Consider the following 20,409-nt stretch of genomic DNA (forward strand, 5'->3'; position numbering starts at 1 on the left):
AGAAAAAACACTGTCAGTCTCTTACCACACTGCCAGCCTCCTGCTCTCTGGCACATTGGAGCATGAGATCAGTGACCATCTGGCCCAGAACAAACACTGTCAGTCTCTTACCACACTGCCAGCCTCCTGCTCTCTGGCACATTGGAGCATGAGATCAGTGACCATCTGGCCCAGAACAAACACTGTCAGTCTCTTACCACACTGCCAGCCTCCTGCTCTCTGGCACATTGGAGCATGAGATCAGTGACCATCTGGCCCAGAACAAACACTGTCAGTCTCTTACCACACTGCCAGGCTCCTGCTCTCTGGCACATTGGAGCATGAGATCAGTGATCATCTGGCCCAGAACAAACACTGTCCACTCCCCCTATATGTCTTCCTTCTGTCTGGAGAGGGAAACGGGGATGGAGTGTGGAAGAGCATATTGAACTGAGAACTTAAAGCAAAAAGAGAACACTGTGTACAGAACATGCAGAGACATGTATAAATATTCATCTGTTGCTGGAATGTGTTCCAATTTCTCAATTCACAATCAACTCTTTTTACAGACGTCATACATACTAGGAACAAAAGTAACAAAGTGATTGCATTTTTGATTGTGTTTTAGTTTAGGTGTGCTCATAATATGGAGTGTTGGCAATAGACACACACACACACACAATTATCTGCACAAGGTAGAAAGAGGGGGCACACCATGGTAGTCCACATATGTGGTCTTGGCACGTAGATTTTCCATCTGCCCCAAAAACGGATATACAAACTCTCTGTTGAAAAGGAAATGGTTGAAGACTGATTCTATGATTTTGAGTTTGTGCCTAGTTCTGAGTGGTTGGCTCTGGATCTATGATCTTTAGCTTTGCTTTGTGTGAGTAGGACTGGCACAATCGTTGTATAATCATGTAACCGACAACTATGGACAAAAACCGTCAACTACAAGATGTATTGTCTTATTACATTTATTTTAGGAGAAGGGGGAATTCACTTTATACTAAAGTAGAAATAATTTCCTCAAATGCAGTTTTACATTTTTGCATCAAGTGGGTAAAGTTGGTAATCATTTTAAGAGCAGAACGGCACAGTCAGCAGGAGAAGCTTTATTTCCAAATGTTCTAAACAATCAAAACAATGAGTTAAAACACAAACATTTAACAGGGGTGTCTCCAAAGCTGTGTTGTATTCATATGTTGGAGATCATTTTCTATATAATATATCTCTAAGGACAATTATGACAATAACCGTGACAATGAATCATTACCCCAAATTCTATATTGGTCACATTCCTATGTGTGTGTCCATGTTCTCTTCTTGAAAAAGGCCTTCATCCAACTGACAGTAGATAAACGGATAGAGTGGAAGTGCAGAGGTTTATGTGTAGGGATCTATGCTAACGTGTGTGTGTGTGTGTGTAGATCAGATTGGCAGGAACCCTGGCCTGCAGGTCATCTGGGAGGACGAGAAGCAGAGACGACGAGAGAAGAACCAGTCATCTCAGGTCGAGACCCCACAGTCACAGGGTGAGTGAACCAGTCATCTCAGGTCGAGACCCCACAGTCACAGGGTGAGTGAACCAGTCATCTCAGGTCGAGACCCCACAGTCACAGGGTGAGTGAACCAGTCATCTCAGGTCGAGACCCCACAGTCACAGGGTGAGTGAACCAGTCATCTCAGGTCGAGACCCCACAGTCACAGGGTGAGTGAACCAGTCATCTCAGGTCGAGACCCCACAGTCACAGGGTGAGTGATGGACAGAGCTATACCTCATCACAGCCCAATCCTCCTTTCGTTAACACCACAGTCAAACTTCTAGCAGGTTTACATGCTTATTGACTGAATATACACTCAGTGGCCAGTTTAATAGGTACGACCCCGTTCATGTAAATGGATAAAAACAACCACCAACACGACCACCATCACTGGACAATTGAGTGGAAAACATTGTCTGGTCTGACGAATCCCTATTCCTGTTACATCATACTAATGGCTGAGTCAGGATTTGGCATAAACTGCATGAGTCCATGGCCCCATCCTGCCTGGTGTCAACGGTACAGGCTGGTGCCGGTGGTGTTCCCCACACCATTACAATCTTTCCGGGCACACGTTAGGTCCCTGATACCAATTGAGCAATATTTCCATGCTCCAAAGAATTCCGGCTGTTCTCGAGCCAAAGGAGGGTCTGACCCAGTACAACACTGAACAAAAATATAAACGCAACATGCAACAATGTCAAAGATGTTACGGAGTTACAGTTCATATGAGGAAATCAGTCAATGAAAATAAATGCATTAGGCTCTAATCTATGGATTTCACATGACTGGGAATACAGATGTGCATCTGTTGGTCAAAGATATATTTTTCCTATATATATAAAGGTAGGGGCGTGGATCAGAAAACCAGTCAGCATCTGCTGTGACCACCATTTGCCTCATGCAGCGTGACACATCTCCTTCCCATAGAGTTGATCAGGCTGTTGATTGTGGAACGTTGTCCCACTCCTCTTCAATGGCTGTGCGAAGTTGCTGGATGTGGTCGGGAACTGGAACACGCTGTCGTACACGTTGATCCAGAGCATCCCAAATATGCTCAATGGGTGACATATCAGGTGAGTATGCAGCCCATGGAAGAACTGAGACATTTTCTGCTTCCAGGAATTGTGTAGAGATCCTTGTGACACGCAGCAGTGCACATTATCCTGCTGAAACATGAGGTGATGTCGGCGGATGAATGGCACGACAATGGGCCTCAGGATCTCGTCACGGTATATTTGCGTGTTCAGGTTGCCATCGATAAAATGCAATTGTGTTCGTTGTCCGTAGCTTATGCCTGTCCATACCATAACCCCACGGCACTCTGTTCACAACGTTGACATCAGCAAACCGCTCGCCCAAACCACGCCATATACGCTATCTGCCATCTGCCCTGTACAGATGAAAACCGGCCCAATGAAGTCGGTTACGGCGTCAAACTGCATTCGGGTCAAGACCTTGGTGAGGACGACGAGCACCCAGATGAGCTTTCCTGAGATGGTTTCTGACAGCTTGTGGAGAAATTCTTCGGTTGTGCAAACACTGTTTCATCCGCTATCTGGGTGGCTGGTCTCAGACGATCCCGCAGGTGAAGAAGCTGGATGTGGAAGTCCTGGGCTGGCGTGGTTACACGTGGTCTACGGTCGTGAGGCCGGTTAGACGTACTGCCAAATTCGAAATGCCTACTAAACTGGTTACTGTGTATATAGGACAATGCCGCAAAATGTGCCATCGTCTGCTTGTTGGAATATGCTCAATGTGAGCCGAGGTAATGTGCATCAGACATACATCAAAGTGTAGTAATTAAACCGCTGACTGCGTTCCATGTGCATCAGACATACATCAAAGTGTAATAATTAAACCGCTGACTGCGTTCCATGTGCATCAGACATACATCAAAGTGTAATAATTAAACCGCTGACTGCGTTCCATGTGCATCAGACATACATCAAAGTGTAATAATTAAACCGCTGACTGCGTTCCATGTGCATCAGACATACATCAAAGTGTAATAATTAAACCGCTGACTGCGTTCCATGTGCATCAGACATACATCAAAGTGTAATAATTAAACCGCTGACTGCGTTCCATGTGCATCAGACATACATCAAAGTGTAATAATTAAACTGCTGACTGCGTTCCATGTGCATCAGACATACATCAAAGCGTAATAATTAAAGGCTGACTGCGTTCCATGTGCATCAGACATACATCAAAGTGTAATAATTAAAGGCTGACTGCGTTCCATGTGCATCAGACATACATCAAAGCGTAATAATTAAAGGCTGACTGCGTTCCATGTGCATCAGACATACATCAAAGTGTAATAATTAAAGGCTGACTGCGTTCCATGTGCATCAGACATACATCAAAGTGTAATAATTCAAGGCTGACTGCGTTCCATGTGCATCAGACATACATCAAAGTGTAATAATTAAAGGCTGACTGTGTTCCATGTGCATCAGACATACATCAAAGTGTAATAATTAAAGGCTGACTGCGTTCCATGTGCATCAGACATACATCAAAGTGTAATAATTAAACCGCTGACTGCGTTCCATGTGCATCAGACATACATCAAAGTGTAATAATTAAAGGCTGACTGCGTTCCATGTGCATCAGACATACATCAAAGTGTAATAATTAAAGGCTGACTGCGTTCCATGTGCATCAGACATACATCAAAGTGTAATAATTAAAGGCTGACTGCGTTCCATGTGCATCAGACATACATCAAAGTGTAATAATTAAAGGCTGACTGCGTTCCATGTGCATCAGACATACATCAAAGTGTAATAATTAAACCGCTGACTGCGTTCCATGTGCATCAGACATACATCAAAGTGTAATAATTAAAGGCTGACTGCGTTCCATGTGCATCAGACATACATCAAAGTGTAATAATTAAAGGCTGACTGCGTTCCATGTGCATCAGACATACATCAAAGTGTAATAATTAAAGGCTGACTGCGTTCCATGTGCATCAGACATACATCAAAGTGTAATAATTAAAGGCTGACTGCGTTCCATGTGCATCAGACATACATCAAAGTGTAATAATTAAAGGCTGACTGCGTTCCATGTGCATCAGACATACATCAAAGTGTAATAATTAAAGGCTGACTGTGTTCCATGTGCATCAGACATACATCAAAGTGTAATAATTAAAGGCTGACTGCGTTCCATGTGCATCAGACATACATCAAAGTGTAATAATTAAAGGCTGACTGCGTTCCATGTGCATCAGACATACATCAAAGTGTAATAATTAAAGGCTGACTGCGTTCCATGTGCATCAGACATACATCAAAGTGTAATAATTAAAGGCTGACTGCGTTCCATGTGCATCAGACATACATCAAAGTGTAATAATTAAAGGCTGACTGCGTTCCATGTGCATCAGACATACATCAAAGCGTAATAATTAAAGGCTGACTGCGTTCCATGTGCATCAGACATACATCAAAGTGTAATAATTAAAGGCTGACTGCGTTCCATGTGCATCAGACATACATCAAAGTGTAATAATTAAACCGCTGACTGTGTTCCATGTGCATCAGACATACATCAAAGTGTAATAATTAAACCGCTGACTGTGTTCCATGTGCATCAGACATACATCAAAGTGTAATAATTAAACCGCTGACTGCGTTCCATGTGCATCAGACATACATCAAAGTGTAATAATTAAACCGCTGACTGCGTTCCATGTGCATCAGACATACATCAAAGTGTAATAATTAAACCGCTGACTGTGTTCCATGTGCATCAGACATACATCAAAGTGTAATAATTAAACCGCTGACTGCGTTCCATGTGCATCAGACATACATCAAAGTGTAATAATTAAACCGCTGACTGTGTTCCATGTGCATCAGACATACATCAAAGTGTAATAATTAAAGACTGACTGCGTTCCATGTGCATCAGACATACATCAAAGTGTAATAATTAAAGGCTGACTGCGTTCCATGTGCATCAGACATACATCAAAGTGTAATAATTAAAGGCTGACTGCGTTCCATGTGCATCAGACATACATCAAAGTGTAATAATTAAAGGCTGACTCAAAGTGTTCCATGTGCATCAGACATACATCAAAGTGTAATAATTAAAGTCTGACTGTGTTCCATGTGCATCAGACATACATCAAAGTGTAATAATTAAAGGCTGACTGTGTTCCATGTGCATCAGACATACATCAAAGTGTAATAATTAAAGTCTGACTGTGTTCCATGTGCATCAGACATACATCAAAGTGTAATAATTAAACCGCTGACTGTGTTCCATGTGCATCAGACATACATCAAAGTGTAATAATTAAACCGCTGACTGTGTTCCATGTGCATCAGACATACATCAAAGTGTAATAATTAAACCGCTGACTGCGTTCCATGTGCATCAGACATACATCAAAGTGTAATAATTAAACCGCTGACTGCGTTCCATGTGCATCAGACATACATCAAAGTGTAATAATTAAACCGCTGACTGTGTTCCATGTGCATCAGACATACATCAAAGTGTAATAATTAAACCGCTGACTGTGTTCCATGTGCATCAGACATACATCAAAGTGTAATAATTAAACCGCTGACTGCGTTCCATGTGCATCAGACATACATCAAAGTGTAATAATTAAAGGCTGACTGCGTTCCATGTGCATCAGACATACATCAAAGTGTAATAATTAAACCGCTGACTGCGTTCCATGTGCATCAGACATACATCAAAGTGTAATAATTAAACCGCTGACTGTGTTCCATGTGCATCAGACATACATCAAAGTGTAATAATTAAAGGCTGACTGCGTTCCATGTGCATCAGACATACATCAAAGTGTAATAATTAAAGGCTGACTGCGTTCCATGTGCATCAGACATACATCAAAGTGTAATAATTAAAGGCTGACTGCGTTCCATGTGCATCAGACATACATCAAAGTGTAATAATTAAAGGCTGACTGCGTTCCATGTGCATCAGACATACATCAAAGTGTAATAATTAAAGTCTGACTGTGTTCCATGTGCATCAGACATACATCAAAGTGTAATAATTAAAGGCTGACTGTGTTCCATGTGCATCAGACATACATCAAAGTGTAATAATTAAAGTCTGACTGTGTTCCATGTGCATCAGACATACATCAAAGTGTAATAATTAAACCGCTGACTGTGTTCCATGTGCATCAGACATACATCAAAGTGTAATAATTAAACCGCTGACTGTGTTCCATGTGCATCAGACATACATCAAAGTGTAATAATTAAACCGCTGACTGCGTTCCATGTGCATCAGACATACATCAAAGTGTAATAATTAAACCGCTGACTGCGTTCCATGTGCATCAGACATACATCAAAGTGTAATAATTAAACCGCTGACTGTGTTCCATGTGCATCAGACATACATCAAAGTGTAATAATTAAACCGCTGACTGTGTTCCATGTGCATCAGACATACATCAAAGTGTAATAATTAAACCGCTGACTGCGTTCCATGTGCATCAGACATACATCAAAGTGTAATAATTAAACCGCTGACTGCGTTCCATGTGCATCAGACATACATCAAAGTGTAATAATTAAACCGCTGACTGCGTTCCATGTGCATCAGACATACATCAAAGTGTAATAATTAAACCGCTGACTGCGTTCCATGTGCATCAGACATACATCAAAGTGTAATAATTAAACCGCTGACTGCGTTCCATGTGCATCAGACATACATCAAAGTGTAATAATTAAACCGCTGACTGCGTTCCATGTGCATCAGACATACATCAAAGTGTAATAATTAAAGGCTGACTGAGTTCCATGCATTTTACAAGCATTTTGCTACACCCACAATCAAATCTGCTAAATCTATGTATGTGACCAATAAAATTTGATTTGATTTGATGCTCCTCCAGATCGCAGGTTTGTCGCCTCGACGGAGAGCGAGAGAATCTTCATGAAGAGATTCAAGGAGATCCTGAAGGAAAATGAGTTTGATGTGTAAGTAAAACCTTTGACCCTCAATCTTGCTGTTTTTTTTTAACGTGGGCTTATCACTTTCCCCGTCTTTAGGGCAACTTGACTATAAGTCATCGATGGACAGACAGTTGCTCCACATTGTGTGAGTAAATGGCTGTGCTTGGTTTGGAGAGTTTAGAATGGGGGCAGCAGGACTGGTCTTTCAGAGTAAACATATGCTGCTTCCAATCTCGTTAGCAAGATGATATCTACCACCGGAGAGACATAAATTGGGGTTTGAGAGAATTTACATCTGTTCTTTCTTTATGTTAAAACATCTACTTATTTTCCCAATGCCTTTTTGGTTGTCTACTGTGTATGAGATGGTGACTGAATGTCTCTTCCTGGTTCATCTTAATGGCCAGAGATAAGGAGGGAGCAAGGAGGGAGGGTGTTGATTGGGTTACAGTGCTGTCTAGTATATCCCTCTCTCTGCTCCCCGCTCCCCCTTTTTTCTGAGCAGAAATCATTTCCTTAGATAAATAAAAGTGCAGTTGGTCCTGTGTGTGCTGTTACATCAGGCCCAGATAAGCTAAGTTGTTACCAATGGGAGGAAAGCAGGGGAGGGAAAATGAAATGGTTCTATCGAAGGCAGGTACAGGCCAGTATGGGAGCAGTTCGGGCCTTGGCACAGGGACCCGTCTCTTCCCACCTGGCAGAGCTGTGGCTTGGCAGAACTGTGCCCCACACACACACACACACACACACACACACACACACACACACACACACACACACACACACACACACACACACACACACACACACACACACACACACACACACACACACACACACACATACACACATACACATAAACACACAGCTCACAACTCTCACTGGCTGACTGGTGCTCTTTAACATATAGTACAGTCTCTCTCTCGCGTGCACTATTATTCTACAATGTATAAAGAAAACCCCTTGAATGAGTAGGTGTCCAAACTTTTGACTGGTACTGTATGTATTAGTTATATTATTTTACTTTTAGATTTGTGTGTATTGTTAGATATTACTGCGCTGTTGGAGCTAGGAACACAAGTATTTCGCTACACCCGCAATAACATCTGCTAAATATTTGTATGTGACCAATAACATTAATTTTATTTTGAATTGATTTGTGTGTCTCTCTGTATCTCTCTATGTCCCTCTGATTGTAACCTCAGACAGGCTGTACTGCAGTAAGAACAGTAGGGCTGAAATGTGTTACAGGCTGAATGAAGGAATCGCCTGACACCTTCTAGGCCCCCCCTGTAGCCACAAAAGTCATTAGTGGCGAGACTAATTAACAAAGAGTGAGACAGTCATGCACACACAGGCCCATCTCTGGAGCACATCTGCATTCCTTCATCTACCCCACAACGACAAATTATGATACATTTTTTTGCAGAGAAAGGGAAGTGGTGTCTAAAATAATTGGGGGGGCTAATTCCGGCATTGCTTGTTCCACCTTTTTGAGTTCCACCTTGCATGTTTTTCAATATTTAGTTGAGTTGCTAAGTAGTGAGTTGCTAAGCAATGCAAGGGTATAGCACGGAACAGAGCGGATGATGGAGCCTGATAGTCAGAAAGCCTGTAGCCAAGAGGCATTTGGGGTAAATCCCAAAGAACCACTGGCCACTTGCCAGCTTTCCATTCATACCTCCTCCTACACACACTGTACACACACACCTCTCACTCTCGTTCTCCCTCTCTCACACACACACTGTACACACACACTTGTTTCTCTCACTCTCGTTCTCCCTCTCTCACACACACACTGTACACACACACTTGTTTCTCTCACTCTCGTTCTCCCTCTCTCACACACACACTGTACACACACACTTGTTTCTCTCACTCTCGTTCTCCCTCTCTCACACACACACACTGCAGCCATATCTCCTGATTAAGACAAGGGATGCTAATAAAACCTGACTTTTGCAGTGCTGTCCCAGGAGCCCTGTCTGTGACTGGTGATAACCTTAGCAGTTACATGCCCACAACAGTCTCCCTTATCTCCCTTTGAACTAATGCCTCTTTTTAAGTAGGACTCGGTCTGGGTCTGTGGAGGGCGCGGCAGAGGAGCAGGATCCCTTCCCAGCTGAACGGCCTGGATATCCTGGTGTCCTGACCCCAGAGGTGCTGCATTGTACACCAGCTAACCAGGTGGAGGTTCACAGAGACTCTCAGACAGGTGAGAGCAACAAATCTCCCTATCGACTCTCCAATAGAATGTCTCTTTCTGCCAGAGAAGGCAGATCGACATTTGTCCTAATTCTCCCCAAACTCTCCTACTGTGACTGAATTTCAAGTGTGACACACAGTGTTGATCTACATTAAGCCGAATCTGCTCGCTCAGTCTGCCAAGTCTCCTGTAGGAAGAGTGGACATGCCAGGGAGGCTAGGCATCTGGCACACACAGAGAGCCAGGATGGAGTATGGCTGGGCCTCATGCTGAACCACTCCCTGTGCATGTGTCCCAAATGGCACCCTATTCCCTATATAGTGCACTACTTTTGACCAGGGCAATAGGTAGGGAATAGGCTGCCATTTGGGACACACAGGCACTCTATTTGTCAGTAATGATCATTTTCCCCATGTCTCACTTCATCTCGCTGTCTCGCTTCCCCCACACCTCTCTTCCCCCACACCTCTCTTCCCCCACCCCCACACCTCTCTTCCCTCCACTCAGACACTAAAAGGAACTGTGGTAAAGACCAGGGGGAGGCCATTGTGGATGAGGAGGCCATTCTGAGTCTGTTGGAAAGCAGCCAGACCTTCCTCTCCCAGAGATCCAGCCACTCCCCCTTACTAGGTAGGAAAACAAAGCACACTGATTACTGTGTTCATTTGGTCTATGGAGAACAGCATATCCAACTGATCTTATGTCATTTTAATTGAAAAAATCTGTTTTTAATCAACATATTGCTTATATAGCATAGCTAGCTCCAGGAGATTGATCTGACCATATGACCTGACCAGGAAAAGCTCCGGGCCCTAGTTATAACTCCAGCCCATAAGAAAAGCATCTAAGTATGGAGCTGATTGACCTCCGAGGTAATTTCCCCTTAACATGCTGTGTTTACTGTGTGCGTGTTGCAGATGGCAGCCAGAACCATGCCATGGTGGACCTGCTGGCAGGCCTGGAGGATGATGGGTACAGAGCAGCCCATATGAGGCAGAACTCCCAGCATTCTCTGCCCGGGGGAGGGAGCGTTCACTACAACAGTGACGAGGAGGAGGAGGGGCCAGAGCTAGAGAGGGAGGAGGCAGAACTCAGTCTGATGATGTCACAGAGATGGGACAGCAACCTTCCAGAACATTCTTCTAGACAGAGGTGACTCATTTTTGTTTCTTTGCCTTGTTCTTTTTGCTCAATATGAATGAATTATGAGTTTAATAGTAACTCATTAAATGAAGAAAACAAATCTAATTACAGCATTCTTTGAAAAAATGCATGTCATCTATCTTGTGCCCCAGTTTTCATGCTTATTTCTTGAAGAGCTGGATTTCTCTTGTCACTGAATTCACATGATGGTAAACAGTAAACGCAGATGTTAGGCAGTCGGATGAAGGTCATCTGCGGTGAGCCGTGACTGAATAGTTTAAGCGACGCCTCATTGTTTAATCAATGTCTCTGTTACCTCCCTCTAGACCTGGTGTGAAGGATGCAGAGGAGAGCTTCAGTGACGAGCCCCAGGAATCCTCCGATGAAGAGATGGAAAGGAGGGGGGACAACTCTCTCTCTGCCAATCTGTCCATTTCTCAGCTGGACGGCGCTGCGGACGAGAACAGTGGTGAGTTATAAGAACGTAATGATAATAAACTACATATATCACGTCTAAGATTGTGTCATTGAGGCTTTCCTTTGATTCTTGTCACAGTATTGATATGTTATATCTGCTCTCCATAGATTCATTGTTAACGGACAAAAGCTCCAGGACACACTCATCCCTCACTGTCACAGACACGATCCTGGGGAAGAGGAACCCCTTTCCTGGGGAGACTGTCCACCTGGAACCCCTGTCCTCCACCAAGGTCCTCCTGGAGTGCAAACACCCTGAACATAGGCAGGCCCACTCACAGGATGCAGAGGAACCAGCCAATAAGCACTTCCTCGGCCAGGACAGCCACGAGTGCTCCACGGTGTTCAAGGTGAATAAAGAGAGACCTTACATCCAGCCGGTCAAACACCCCATCCCCTGCAATATCGCCAACCAGGCTGAGGTTTCTCAGATCTGTGTGGCCAAAATGGACGTTGTTCGGCCTCTGTACACCTACGAGAAGAAGACTATGGCCCTGGAGGAGTCAGACCTGGACGTCTTTCCGTTCAGCAACGGGAAGATCACCCAGAGCAGGAAGAAGTACAGCAGTATGAAGAATGTGGAGAAGAATCGTCTGTCCATCCTGCAGAACCACAGGAGCTTCTCCCTGTGTTACTCTGAGCTGAGGAACTGCCCCAGTACGACAGATCTAGAGCTGGGTCAGAAAGGCTGTAAAAGCCCAATCCTGAGAAACAATATAACCCCAACTCCCTGCCCCATAGAAGAGGACGAGCTCCTGGCCCCGCTGGAGGGCGGCATGGGCCAGGACAGCGAGGACGGCGACATGGGTGAGCTGAAGATCCGGTACGAGGACTATCAGGAGAACAAGACTGAGAGGACCATAGTAGCCCAGCAGGAGGCACACTATACGTTTTTCCCCAGTGTTATTCTCTCCAACTGCCTAACCAGGCCAGCTAAGAAGGTAGTGGGCAACAAGCTGACCGATGGCTGTGCTAAGCTAGAGCAGTCAGAGACACGCAGGTCCAGGCTAAAGCTTGGCAAGAGGTCTTTGGCTGCTGCAGCCCAGAACGCTAATGTGTACACTGGGGAAACCCCAGCCTCTGACACCCAAGTCAGCACAGCCTTTATGGCCATCACGCCTACTTGTCCAAAGAGCACGGACGCCGAGGAGAAGCCAGTCACAGTGGCAAAGTCAGTCGTAGTGGGGACTGGACCCACAGAACCACGGCCAGAATCCCCTGCCCTGGCCCCTACCCCTCTACCAGCCCCTATTGCTTCCCCTGCATCGGCCCCAGTCCCTGCCATTCTGAATTTGGCGTCTGTGGAGTGCAGGTTGGCCCCACTGCTTGAGCTCCCTGCTAAAGTAACCTGCACCAAAGCCTCAGGTCTGCCTGGTAGCAAGTACACCTTGAGGGCCAAACGCAAGATGAGCTACGACAGTAGCGAGGACGGGGAACAGTCTGTATCCTCTCGCATGAAACACCCTCTGGCCCTCCGAGACCGCTTCAAAGAAAACTACGTCCTCAGCACGCAGGAACTAAAGTACCAGAAACGACGGAAGATGTACAGAAAGGAGCCAAGGGAGCCGCCCATCATCATCAAATATATAATCATCAACCGGTTCAAAGGTCAAAAGAACATGTTGGTGAAGATGGCCAAGGTGAGTGCTAAGGAGCAGCGGGTGGTGCTGACACCTGACAGAGTGGAGACGTACACAAAAATGTCCCCCATCAAGACCTTCTGGCCTAAGGTTCCACAGTCTTGTGCGGTCAAATTCCCTCTCAGTGAGCCCAAGGCTAGTAAGAAACAGCCCAAACGAAAGGCCAAGGTCAACACCACCACTAAGAAAACGGTCAACAGCCCACCCAGAGTCCGAGTTAGGCAAAGGGGTGAGAGGCCTAGAAGGACTAGAGGCCTTAGAAAAACCTTGACTCCCTCTCTGCCATGGCCCTGGCCATGTTACTGTGAACTGGCAGATGACCACGTCACTGAGTACACTGATGTGATGGTGGAGTTGGGTTATCTATCTGAGAGATCCCTTAGCCCTGTTGATTCAACCCCACCCCGGTGTTGGTCCCCCAGTGACCCCCTTATAGAAGCCATAAGTTCTGATCGGTTGGTGAACCGATTAAATGATCCCTGTCTCACCTCTGTTTGTCAGGAACCCCCCCCAGAGTCGTTAGGCCGAGGCGTGCGGAACCGCAGCCGGACTGCTAAACCTAGAAATGTAACCTCTACCAGCCCAAGAAGACGGATTAAGCTTTCAGAGGATGTCAAAAAGGAGAGCACAGCGAGAAGGAAAAGTACTATTGGGACTCCAAGGAGGAGAAAGAAAGTTCTAGAAACAGTTGATGGAACTAGTGTGGGTGGTGTCTGTACTACTACCATCACCACAAGAACGAGGAGGCCTCGGGGGAAGAAGCAGGCAGAAGGGCCTGAACAGCCCCCTGTAAAAAGCAGAGACTGTGACAGTTCCCAGCACCTCTTCCCAGAGGGTGAGCTGCCTTCTACTGAATCCTCCTCAGAGGACATACCACCCTTTCAGAAGCCAGCAAGCAAAACCAGCCAAATCATTGACGGCTCTAAATCCCTAACCCAGTTCTCGCAATCTATTGAACCAAAGTCTGAGGACTGTGAAAGCTCCATCATGGAGGTGAACCAAAGCTTTGCTTTTGAATTCGTCCAAATGCAGCCCGACCAACCGCAGGGTTGTGCTGTGAAGGCAGACACTACTACTGATGAATGCACATCCCAACTAGTTAAATCCCCAACCCAGGTGGAGGACAGAAAGGGCACCCCCAAAGCAGAGTCCCCCCACTCAGGCCTTCGGAATGGGAAGACCTTACCTGAGGACATCTCTGGCCTGGCTGTTCTAAAGAAGCTCCAGCAGAGAGATGGGCAGTGCCTTTCCACTACAACACAGCCCCCTGGCTCCACACCAGACCCTGCAGCAGCCAAGCCATCAAGAGCCAGGAGGGCTCCCTCAGCCACCCCATGGAAACCCCGGGCCCCAAGAACTACAACTGCCAAGGAGGGGAAACCCAGAAGCAGGAAGGAGAAGGCGAACTCTCAGCCAGAGGTACCTGTCAAGCAAAAGCCCCCCATGTCAGATGACAGTCCAGTGTTCCTGTCAGACCCAGGCCTGGACAGCTGTTACTCCATAGAGGACAGCCTGTCCCCAGAGCTCCCACACAACTACAACTTTGACATCAACGCCATCGGTATCGGTAGCCAGGCAGAGTTCTCCAGCCTGTACATGGGCAGCCAGTTTGTTCTGACCGACAAGAACCTGCCTCAGAAGTTCCTGAGTGACATCACACAGGAGGCGGTACCTGCCTTGGCGCTGAGCTTAGAGACGAGGCCTGAGGTGCTGTTTGGCTCAGGGGAGGAGCTCCAAGAAAGCTTGTCCGGACCTCTGACTCCTGAACTCTTTGACAAGCCAAAAAATGGCGAATTTGTGTCCAATCATCGATCACCTCTGGACTCTGAGAGGTTACCAAGGAGCAGAGAGTGGGGAACGTCTCTGGGCAAACTCCACAGCCTCAGCCACTTCCAGGGCTTTCACTGTGAGAGGAAAGAGCTGCTGTTCTCTGCCTTTGACCCCATCTTACCACTGCCTTTGAGCTCTGCGTCTTTCGCAGACAACGAAGGGTTGCAGACTGGAGACCTACTGGAGGGGAATTATGCTTTTACATCGACCACGCCCTGTAGTTCGCCACGCTCCTTTAGCTCGCTATCCCAGGCGAAGGTCATCAGCCAGCTCCTCAGAGGGACAGGGGGGGGGGCCCACATCCTCAAGCCCCTCATGTCCCCTCCCAGTCGGGAAGAGATCCTCACCACCCTCCTGGACCTGGAGATGTCTGAGGTCACCTTCCAGGAGCCCTTCTGCAGCAACCCCTCAGACGCCCCAGGGAAACCCAGGTAAAATCACTAAACTCACGGGATTACTTTAAAAGCACTTTATGACAGCTACAATGAGGGGGAAAGTATTTGATCCCCTGCTGATTTTGTACGTTTGCCCACTGACAAAGAAATGATCAGTCTATAATTTTAATGGTAGGTTTATTTGAACAGTGAGAGACAGAATAACAACAAAAAAATCCAGAAAAACGCATGTCAAAAATGTTATAAATTGATTTGCAGTTTAATGGGGGAAATAAGAATTTGACCCCCTCAATCAGAAAGATTTCTGGCTCCCAGGTGTCTTTTATACAGGTAAAGAGCTGAGATTAGGAGCACACTCTTAAAGGGAATGCTCTCAGTTTGTTACCTGTATAAAAGACACCTGTCCACAGAAGCAATCAATCAGATTCCAAACTCTCCACCATGGCCAAGACCAAAGAACTCTCCAAGGATGTCAGGGACAAGATTGTAGACCTACACAAGGCTGGAATGGGCTACAAGACCATCGCCAAGCAGCTTGGTGAGGAGGTGACAACAGTTGATGTGATTATTCCCAAATGGAAGAAACACAAAATAACTGTCAAGCTCCCTCGGCCTGGGGCTCCATGCAAGATCTCACCTCGTGGAGTTGCAATGATCATGAGAAGGGTGAGGAATCAGCCCAGACCTACACGGGAGGATCTTGTCAATGATCTCAAGGCAGCTGGGACCATAGTCACCAAGAAAACAATCGGTAACACACTACGCCGTGAAGGACTGAAATCCTGCAGCGCCCGCAAGGTCCCCCTGCTCAAGAAAGCACATATACATGCCCGTCTGAAGTTTGCCAATGAACATCTGAATGATTCAGAGGACAACTGGGTGAAAGTGTTGTGGTCAAATGAGACCAAAATGGAGCTCTTTGGCATCAACTCAACTCACCGTGTTTGGAGGAGGAGGAATGCTGCCTATGACCCCAAGATCACCATCCCCACCGTCAAACATGGAGGTGGAAACATTATGCTTTGGGGGTGTTTTTCTGCTAAGGGGGCAGGACAACTTCACCGCATCAAAGGGATGATGGACGATGATGGACGGGACCATGTACCGTCAAATTGGTCGTGGATGGGTATTCCAGCATGACAATGACCCAAAACACACTGCCAAGTTAACAAAGGAGTGGCTCAAGAAGAAGCACATTAAGGTCCTGGTGTGGCCTAGCCAGTCTCCACACCTTAATCCCAGAGCAAATCTGTGGAGGGAGCTGAAGGTTTGAGTTGCCAAACGTCAGCCTCGAAACCTCAGTGACTTAGGGAAGATATGCAAAGAGGAGTGGGACAAAATCGCTCCTGAGATGTGTGTAAATCTGGTGGCCAACTACAAGAAACATCTGACCTCTGATTGCCAACAAGGGTTTTGCCACCAAGTACTAAGTCATGTTTTGCAGAGGGGTCAAGTACTTATTTCCCTCATTAAAATGAAAATCAATTCATAACATTTTTGACGTGCGCTTTTCTGGATTTTTGTTGTTGTTAATCTGTCTCTCGCTGTTCAAATAAACCATGAAAATTATAGACTGATCATTTCTTTGTCAGTGGGCAAACGTACAAAATCAGCAGGGGATCAAATACTTTTTTCCCTCACTGTACTGATGTGAAAATGGCTTTATAGATACATGTGATTGATTTGATTTAAGGGTTGAATGACACACAATAGATATCTATGATAGGCAATATTATGCCTTATCACAGCCTCATCAATGTCCATTTTCAAATCTCCAGGGAGGTTGGTGGGCGTAAGCTGATGGTGGAGACCAAGTTGGCCAAGGAGCTGGCTGAGTTCAACGGGGACCTGTGTCTGGAGGGGCTACAGTTCTGGAAGACAGCCTTCTCTACCATGACCCGGGCCGGCTCATCTCACACACTGGGAGCAGAGGACACCAGAGACCAGGCCCAGCTCAGCCCCTCTTCAGCCGGGGACCAGAAGGTCATCCTGGTGCCTTGCATGAGTGCCCCCAGGCGGGAACGCGTCCAGCTATGGCTGGAGGCCAGAAAACAGTACGAGCATCTGCAGAGGGGCAGGAGAGACATGGGAGAACTGGAGAGGGGAAGGTTGGAACAGGTAAGAGAAGAGCAGCAAACAGACAGGACTGAACAGCCCGCTCCGTTCCATTGTTCAGCATTGGAGAACGAGGAGGAGTTTGAGAAGCTCTCAGGTATCAGGACTCGGAGGGAGAGGAGGAATGATCTGTCCCTACAGATATCACCTGTTGGAGGGGTGGAAACTCAACACAGTCCCAGAGTAGTGAAGCCTGTACCGGACATTAACATCAGAGACTCTGAGGAGTACTTTGGTAAATCCATCTCTCCACACCTGCTGCCATGGCAGGAGCCCACGCAGCACAGTCCCTCAGGACCAGACGCAGTAGAGGGAGAGAGGAGAGGGTCAGATCGAGGGTTACCCCTGTCCCCCAGGCTCTGCACCTCTCCAGAGAGGAGGGAGGAGAAGCACTTCCTCAGTCCCTCTCCCTTCTCTTCCATGAAGCCCAGGGGGGACGGGGAGTGTACCAGCCCCCAGCTCCACAGCACCCCAGTCCTTAGGCGACACACAGGCAGGCATGAGTCGGAGACTGTGTGCAGCACCCCTGTGACTGAAGGTAAGCCCCTTTATTCCCCGGCCGCAGGCTATTAGCAGCTGTCACTCTTCATCCTGCCTCAGCCGCCAACGTTAACTCAGACCATGGAAAATTACATTAGCGATCGCATCCGCTATAACCTTTTATTTTACTCCAACTTTCTTTCTTAACTCAGTGGGAAATTGTTATGGCTGCCATAAACAACTACATAATTGACTAATCAAGCATAGCAGAATTGTAAATCTGTCGCAATTAGTTTTAATAGGAGGAAGCCGTCTGCATGCAGTGGTTTTGTCCTCTGGAATGTCATTATGCGTCGCACCGCCCCACCACGATCCTTAATTCATTTTTGGGTTTCTGTTTGGGGTTTCTCTTCCAGACGCAGAGTCCACGTCTCAGAGACTGCAGCACAGGAGAGGGGAACACACAGACACCCTGAGGAGAGTGCTACTGACCACACAGAGGAAGGTCAGGACAAATGCACAGAATTTAAGCTCCTGTTCATTTAGGTCATTCCCTCCAATGATCATTTGGTGTTTTGTTGAAGGTGGTGGAAAAAGCCGTCTCAGGCGCCATTCCAGAATCTCTCATAAGTGTTCAATTGGGTTGAGATCTGGTGACTAAGACAGCCATGGCATATGGTTTACATGGTTTTCATGCTCATCAAACCATTCAGTGACCACTCATGCCTTGTGTGTCGGGGCATCGTCATCCTATGGGGGCATAGCCTTGGTAGTCAAAATAATGGCCTGCCCAGTATTTGTATGCAAGACCCTAAGCATCGGGGCTCCCAAGTGGCGCAGCGGTCTAAGGCACTGCATCTCAGTGCAAGAGGCATCACTACAGTCCCTGGTTCGAATCCAGGCTGAATCCCATCCGGCCGTGATAGGGAGGCGCACAATTGGCCCAGCATCGTCCAGGTTTGGCCGTGGTGACCCGTCATTATAAATAAGAATTTGCTCTTAACTGACTTGCCTAGTTAAATAAATGTTAAAGAAATACAAATAAAAGAAGGACGTTCAGGAACCACATCTGTGTGGAAGATCCTGCTTTCAGTATACTTTTTATTTATCTTATTTAAGGGGTGGATCAGCTTAATATTGTGGAAAGAATGTTCTTGTCTGCATCATCCCCATATATTTTTGGGGTAAATATATATATATACATACATACACGCATGCATACATATACACATATATACATACACACACCTACGGTACATAGACATACATACTTTTTTTAGAATATACTTTTATTACCACCCTTACCACCCTTCCCCCAATTGGAGTAAACCAATAAACACTTAGGCTTCTGCCTTCAGTTGATATATCTTATACACATTTTACAGACACAATCTATTTTACAATAGTTATATTTAGTTTGTTTAGTCCTTCCTCTATGTCTGATGTCCATCCAGTTTGATTTCTATTTGTAACTGTTCTATTTCACAAAATTTCTGAACCTATATACATTTTACAGACCCGTATGTTTTACATTGGTTATCTTGTTATTAGTCCCACCCTTCAGCTCCATTCAACCCCTCCCATCTATCTCTCAACATCATCCATTTTGCATTTCTATTTGCCATATATTTTTCAACTGTGCAGTGATGCTTCACAAAAGTAGTGAACCTTTCTATTCACAGAGCTTCTACAGATTGTAAATTAAAAATAAACATTTTTGCTAATTATTATATTATTGATTGATTGATTATGGCTTTTCAAATCACCCAGTATTGCTGTCTGCAGCGTTAGTTCTAGGCAAATGTTGCAATTCTTCAGCCATTCCTGGACCTGTGACCGAAAACGAGCTACACATAGACTATACCAAAATAAATGATCTAATGACTGCCTCCTCACAGCAGAATCTGCAGAGCTGGGAAGATTTTATCCCCCATATATGTAACATTCTATTGGTTGCAATAATTTTGTAATTTAAATTGTGTCGTGGAATGGGTACATCCCAAATCTCTTCCCAACTATTTTGCAATTTATATGGCACAGTTGTCAGTTTTTTTGTCCTTAATTAAATGAAATTGATATATGTTTTTATTTATCACACTTTTCTTAAACCATTTATGTTTTTTAATACAGGGCCGACATACACGTTCCTTACTTTTTCCCCCTTCTACTTTTTCCCCTTCTACTGTTAATTGGTTGTAATTTTGGGTAGAGCAGACATTTCCATATGTCTGTGTTAGCTGCATGTGTGACATAACTCCACCAGTCCTATTTATGACATCATTCACTAAAATTAAACCTTTTTTTCTTTTCTTTTTTTCTTCGAAAAATGTTTGTTTTTTTAATCAATGAGTATATTTGAGTTTAACCACAATATTTGTTGTATGATTTGTTCTGTCTTTTCAGGTGGATTAAACTGAAATTGCAACCAACTTTCTAAGGCTTGTTTAAAAAAGAAAGATATTTTGGAGATGATTTCCTTTTCAAACAACTGAAAGTGAGCCGGTGTAATCTGAATAAAGGGGAAAGGCCATTCTTGAACATAGGATGAGACATTCGTACCAATTGACTAGAGAACCAGTTTGGATTTAAGTATAACTTTTGTATGACTGATGCCTTTAGTGAGAGGTC

At 45.4% G+C, this 20,409-nt stretch overlaps 1 protein-coding gene across 2 annotated transcripts in view; it reads left to right on the forward strand.

The window, feature by feature from the left end:
- Positions 1-20,409, forward strand: part of LOC123990676 (DNA polymerase zeta catalytic subunit-like) — a 137,781-nt gene that overhangs the window by 92,577 nt on the left and 24,795 nt on the right. The window contains exons 7-15 of one of the 2 annotated variants that reach the window (XM_046291415.1): positions 1,410-1,514; positions 7,435-7,519; positions 9,562-9,710; positions 10,209-10,331; positions 10,619-10,853; positions 11,171-11,313; positions 11,430-15,222; positions 16,965-17,839; positions 18,198-18,286. In XM_046291415.1, coding sequence (XP_046147371.1) covers positions 1,410-1,514; positions 7,435-7,519; positions 9,562-9,710; positions 10,209-10,331; positions 10,619-10,853; positions 11,171-11,313; positions 11,430-15,222; positions 16,965-17,839; positions 18,198-18,286 — 5,597 coding nt within the window. The remainder of the gene's footprint in view (positions 1-1,409; positions 1,515-7,434; positions 7,520-9,561; positions 9,711-10,208; positions 10,332-10,618; positions 10,854-11,170; positions 11,314-11,429; positions 15,223-16,964; positions 17,840-18,197; positions 18,287-20,409) is intronic. The other variant, XM_046291416.1, reaches the window with a different exon arrangement.

The sequence above is a fragment of the Oncorhynchus gorbuscha genome, linkage group LG12, assembly GCF_021184085.1.
Source record: "Oncorhynchus gorbuscha isolate QuinsamMale2020 ecotype Even-year linkage group LG12, OgorEven_v1.0, whole genome shotgun sequence".
In the NCBI taxonomy this organism is placed as follows: domain Eukaryota; kingdom Metazoa; phylum Chordata; class Actinopteri; order Salmoniformes; family Salmonidae; genus Oncorhynchus; species Oncorhynchus gorbuscha.